Raw genomic sequence first — 5,942 nt, 5'->3', positions numbered from 1 at the left:
AAAAACAACATTTCTTTTTTATCTGTTTTATCAAATTTTGATTTTAGTTTACTTTTTTGATCATCATTTGTTATTTTGTTAAATTTTCCTACAGCTATATCAACAATGTGAGGTGAGAAACCTCTATCTAATGCTACATATTTGATTAATAGCAGTTCATTTTTTAATTATTCTGGATTAGAGTATTGCTTTAAAAACCTGTAAGTGTAAGAGTAAAAAGCTGACATTTTTTCTTAACTAATACATCCAAAAATAGTAAACTATTATTTTCTTCAACTTCATAAGTAAATTGAATAGAGGTCCAAGACTATTTAAGTAATTAGCAAAAAACTAGAAAGTTTTCTTTACCATTTCACTGCACCACAAAAGTGTCATCAACATACCTAACCTATAATTCTGGTTTAAGTTTAGCACTTTATAAAGCACCAGTTTCAAACCTATCCATGATATGAGCACAAAGCAAGAGAGATAATGGGAAAACCCATAGCTAGGCCTTCAGTCTGTTTATAGATCTTATTATTAAATTGAAAAATGAATTTTTCCACACAAGTTTTGTTAAATTTATCATGTCTAAAATTTCAACGACTGGCACATTATTCATTCATAATTTGTCTTCAAAACAATTTATAGCTACTTTTGTGAATAGTGATACAACATCAAAAGATACAAGTATATCATCATTATTTAGATTAATCTTACTTATTTTTTCCAAATATTCTATAGAATTTTTAAAGGTACAAGTTTTTTATAACACAGGAAAGAATAGTTACATTTTACATTTATAAAATTTTGGTATAATATCATTTCTTTTACATTTCACTAGGAAATTTAATTGAGGTAGTTGTTTCATCAATTTGCACCTCTGTTTTTTTTAAAGGACATGTAGAGTGACTTTTTACGACTGTCGAGTATTTTAATATATCTTTGTAGTAATTGCTTTTGTTTTAGAATGCTACTGTATTACTCTAGTTCTTATGAGTGTGGTGCTTTCTGCAATGGACACCAGAGCAACATACACCTCTCTCAGCTTTTGCAAGTGTCAAAATGCAGAACAAACAGCATTAATTCTCCTTTCTCAATCTGTGTTACTCAATGACCTTATCATTGAATGGGGAAAATGATGTAGCAATACTTCTCAATAATATGTTGAAGTAGAAAAGTAGATTTATGTGCTTTCATTCAAGTCAAAGAACTTCACTGCCTTGGTAGAAATGTTAATTGCATCATTCAACATAGGATATAGTGTGTGAAAAAAAACTCTGATTTAAAGTCTTCCAGGAACTGTACCATTTACTCAAGTTTGCTTGGAAGAACTATGATTTTCCTGAAATTGTCTTTTTCAGCCCCAAAAATCTAAGAAGATGCTCAATGACACTGATTCACCATCTTGAGTCACAGATGTCTCGATAGATATGATTTGTGGCTTATGTCTGAGTACAGTGAAGTAAAAATCAATTAACAGTTGACATTTATAGCAGTAGCCATTACGAGTCTGAAATCTCATTGTACAGCAAACGATTTAGCTGATTCTGGATATCATTTCACAGATACTGCTTATAGCTTTCTTGTGTGGTAATTCTTTTACAGTGTTTTGTTTTTATGATAGGATCAAACATTGCCAAATTTTCAAGAAATTTCTGCTTCTGGGTGTGAGGGGCATCTCAAGATTTTAACAAAGAGCAATATTTTAAATTCCAAGAATTCTTATCAAAACAATAAGTCTTTTAAGCACAGTTTGTCAGTGTTCCACCACTTGTTAAATCAAGTGCAGAATTTCCATATTGAAGAGTTGGTTCATTTTAAGTCAAGATTCTAATTCTTTCTTCTGTTGAAATGCTTCCAGATAATCTTCTGCCTCTGTATTTCACTCAAGTGTAATGTCAGATTTTAAATCCTTTGTTCCATTAGACAACTGTCAAAAGTTATCTTTGTTACAAATCTTACAGCATAAACAAAAACCATGAATAGCATGTGACTGAAAATTTGACCCATGGTCTTGGTACTTCTCCACTGAAAGTTATTGTGTACAATAACTTGTGAGTTTTCCTTCCTTATTGTCACATCACAAAATTAACACCCTTTTGGTTTTCCAAATCTTTCTTTTTCTGGTATCCTTCACCAATACTGACTACTAAAGTCTCATGGTAGATTTATGTTGGTATAACATATATAAAGCAATACTTCACTGTTTGTTTTTTCGTTTGTACAAGTAGTTTTGTACTATTTGATTTAAAGAAAACAAAACTACTATACACCTGAAAAGTAAATCTAGGAAGTATGATGTATTCACAAAATAACAATGAATGAGATTTATTGTTAATGATTTATTTGCTATAATTTATCAATCACAACAACTTTAATATTTTGGAAACAGCATTTACTTGACATCAAGCATTTTAATGTACAGCCATTTCAAATAACTATATGTAAATTAAGCAGAACAAAAACCAGACCAAGTAGTTCCACATTCATTCTTACTATACACTACTGTGTAGTAAAAGTGAATATGACCCTGAAGAACTAGGAAGTTAAACTTTCAAACTAACATAATTTTTCAGACACCTTGTTCATAGAGAAGAGTACAGAATATTACCAAAATTTCCTGTAAATGAACTCAGACATGTATGTTAGTTAAAGTCTCAGTTTTCAAAATCAAATCAACTGATTTCATATATTATGATGCAATACTGTAGAAATAAACTTTTCTAGTAAGCATAGTCATATCAATGAAAGTTGGGTATATAAGTTGCATATATAACTACTTTAATCACTTTTGTATTTCCCGATTCTGTCACTGTAACAGCATATTGTTTTATTTGAGCAAATTGTCAAACCTAACCTTCTTCACACGGAACATTTCTAGATATTCAGAGATTCAAATCATTTTCTATGAATGTTTTTGTCTGTAAGAACACTGCAAAATCTAAAAAATCAGTTCTAGTTTTTATATCAGGATATTAATGCGATAGAACTGCCAACTAGTGCACGTTACATAATAAAAAAAGACTTTTTGGTTGTAATAAACCATTTTCATATTTTATAAAACAGAACATCTTTATACATTTACTGATTAAGAACTTATAATAACAGCAATAAGTAACCAAAAGTATCAAAGTTTTCCTTCAATAGACAAAATATCTTTCAGACATGACAGAAAGTTTGTTTTCTGTGTTACATTCTGATGTTTATCTTTCAGATTATAAAAAAATATATAAACATCATATGTCACTTAGGGACTTTGTACACTGCTCCACGAGCTCTCTTAAACTTGGATTTTCCATGGCAGCTGCAATTCTTTCTTTGTCATTGATCTGCTTGTTAACTAGGAAAGAACAAAGTAAAATAAACATTCTTGGATGGATGTAATAAAATCTACTCATCTTTCTTTGTCATTGATCTGCTTGTTAACTAGGAAAGAACAAAGTAAAATAAACATTCTTGTAGATTTTATTACATCCATCCTCATCTATATTTCAGAAGAAGGAATAAATCCAGTTAATGAAACAATCTCTTAATAAAGTGAAAATCTAATCTTCCGATATGGTGAGTGTCATGTCTTTATTTCACTTGGATGAGTGGGGTAATAATCTTGTAAATAAGTAATAAACCCTAATCTTCTGAAGTAATAACAGTCACATTTATTCCAGTAGGAAGAGCAGCACCTAATAATCTTGTAAAAAAAAGTCAGAAAATAAATTACCTTGTACTATTTTGAAGTAAAGACTCAGACCCTTCTTTTAGTAAGAAAATTAAGTCAGTTACAAATATTTTAAAAGTTACAAAGTTCATTTCATTGGTATGATAAAGAGCCACATCTTTAGTTGAGTATAAAATCAGATATTCTTCTGATAAAGTGATATAATCAAAATCTTAGTAAGCATTATATCTTTATTTTAGTAGGAGGAACAAAATCAGATAATCTTGTGAAGGAGTGATATATAATTGACATCTGGGGAGTGGTAATTGTTGAATATTTATTTTAGCAGGATTGCAGTTCCCAAACCCATGGGGTTCACAACCCTATGCAAGGTTATGAGAAGACTGTTACTTTGAAAATTGCCCTATCAATGTGTTGGTTGTTGTCTGGAGTTGTATAAAATTTTACATCTCAAAATGTGGTAAAAAAAAACGTTTGGAAAGCATTGCAGTGTGAAGAACAATGGAATGAAGGAATGCTAATCTTTCAATTTATACCATCCATTCCTTTAATGTGGTCTAACATATATATATTTCAGCAGGATGGGTTAGTTAAGTGTTTAAAGAAGTGACAATATATACTTCCTAGAAGTGGTAAATGTCATGACTTTATTTTATGTTTTTATTCCTTGTCTTACCTTCCTCTTCAGTAGAATGACTTCCTTTCTTCAGATTTACATCCAACTAAATGGGAAGAGAAAACCAAAGATATAGAGCTTATCATTTGTGACATAAAGATACAAGTCATTACTAATGATATGGTTTTTCTCTGATAACTCAATACCTAAGTACTGTAGGAATTAATATTTTAAAATTACTTCTAGCAATGTGTAATAGACATTTCAGACCTCTCCACTTTGTATTATATACATGTAAACAACCTTTTAAGTATTGCATGAATACAAAAAAGTAGTTGTCAGCTAAAAGAAAAATGTATCTTTTTAGCTATTAATAGTTGTGGGAGTACTGCAAAGTAGCAAAGACTGAAAATTTATTCTGCCATGTGAAATGAGGGGAAATTTTTCGAACTCTATATTTTAACATATAAATTACAAGTACTAAACAAATATGCACAAACAATCTACAGAAACAAACATACTTTGCAAAATAACTGCAAAAAACCTTTTATTGTACAAAAAGGTGCAAGCATAAAAAACAACCCCCCAAACAATAAAATAGCCTTCTGCTCCTGATTCTGTGGTGATAATAATTTGACATGGGATTCATCTTTTGTATGGTGATTACGAGGAGCCTTTTTACTATTAATTCCATAATCCAGACAGTAGTTACAAATAATAGAGAAACACTGTCTAAGAATGTCAGTTTTCCCTACTCACTGTGCATATGGACTATTTAACTAATTGCTTTCATTGCACTGTTGCCAATTACATTTATATTTCACAGGTTTATCATTATGGGTTGTGTCATCTCCGCATTTCAAGAAAGCTGACACAATGAAACCTCCATCAGACACCCATGTAGCAAATGACAATGTAGGTATATAAGAGGGTAATTAATGAGAATTAATAGAAATGATGTTTGTCAGGTAGTGGTACATTATAAAACTTAATTTTTCAAGCTTCTTACAAAATTTCTAAGATGGAAAACTCCTATTCCTGTATGAAATAATGATAAACATATTAGATCTATCTACAGTTAATGAGACAAGATATTTGCAAGTACACTGAGTGGTCACAATAGACACCTAATTTTTCATCATTTAACTGATTTATGCTAACTAATTTGTGTTCACAGAGCACTATATAAATGAAAATGGTCTGCACACTAATTATCTTGTGCTACAACATGCCTAGAACTCAAGGTTATCTCGAATTGTCAAATTTTGTTAGAGGAAGGATAGTTGGTCAAGCAGATGGTGCAATAAGTCAGTGGCAAATTTCACAGTATTTGGGAATCCCGCTTCTGACAGTCAACAGAATCATTGTGCAGTTCAGGAAACACGTCAAGGAAACAACTGAGCAGCGTCCAGGTCGTCCTGGTCCATCGGAGAGGACAAAAAGGGCTGTCAAGAGGAGCATCGAAATGGATCCCAGATTAACGACTGCAAAAGTGGCCAAAGTTGGTGGGATGAGCCCGAAATCTGTTCAACGGATTTCTACAGATTGGGTTATCGTTGCAGAGCAGCTAGACGGAAGCCCTTATTAAGACCTGCCAACAAGTGGGCAAGTGATATGATGCCCAAGCCTCTGGACTTTTGGAAGACCGTATTGTTCTCAGACGAATCA

The 5,942-nt window shown here is 31.5% G+C and overlaps 1 protein-coding gene across 7 annotated transcripts in view; it reads right to left on the bottom strand.

Annotated features, from left to right (window-relative positions):
- Nucleotides 1-2,355: 2,355 nt before the first annotated feature.
- LOC106464146 (MIP18 family protein FAM96A-like) overlaps nucleotides 2,356-5,942 on the bottom strand; it is a 20,609-nt gene continuing 17,022 nt past the window's right edge. For 5 of the 7 annotated variants that reach the window (XM_013924260.2, XM_013924261.2, XM_022391824.1 and 2 more), the window contains 2 exons: nucleotides 4,335-4,380; nucleotides 2,356-3,322 (listed from right to left, as the gene is read on the bottom strand). In XM_013924260.2, the coding sequence (XP_013779714.1) occupies nucleotides 3,219-3,322; nucleotides 4,335-4,380 (150 nt within the window). In that variant the 3' untranslated portion in view covers nucleotides 2,356-3,218. Of the gene's footprint in view, nucleotides 3,409-4,334; nucleotides 4,381-5,942 lie in introns of all 7 variants that reach the window. The other 2 variants (XM_013924264.2, XM_022391826.1) reach the window with 1 other exon arrangement.

The sequence above is a fragment of the Limulus polyphemus genome, unplaced genomic scaffold, assembly GCF_000517525.1.
Source record: "Limulus polyphemus unplaced genomic scaffold, Limulus_polyphemus-2.1.2 Scaffold1570, whole genome shotgun sequence".
Lineage (NCBI taxonomy): Eukaryota > Metazoa > Arthropoda > Merostomata > Xiphosura > Limulidae > Limulus > Limulus polyphemus.
The sequence above is the reverse complement of the archived record's forward strand: the minus strand, read 5'-3'. Positions and strand labels throughout refer to the sequence as shown.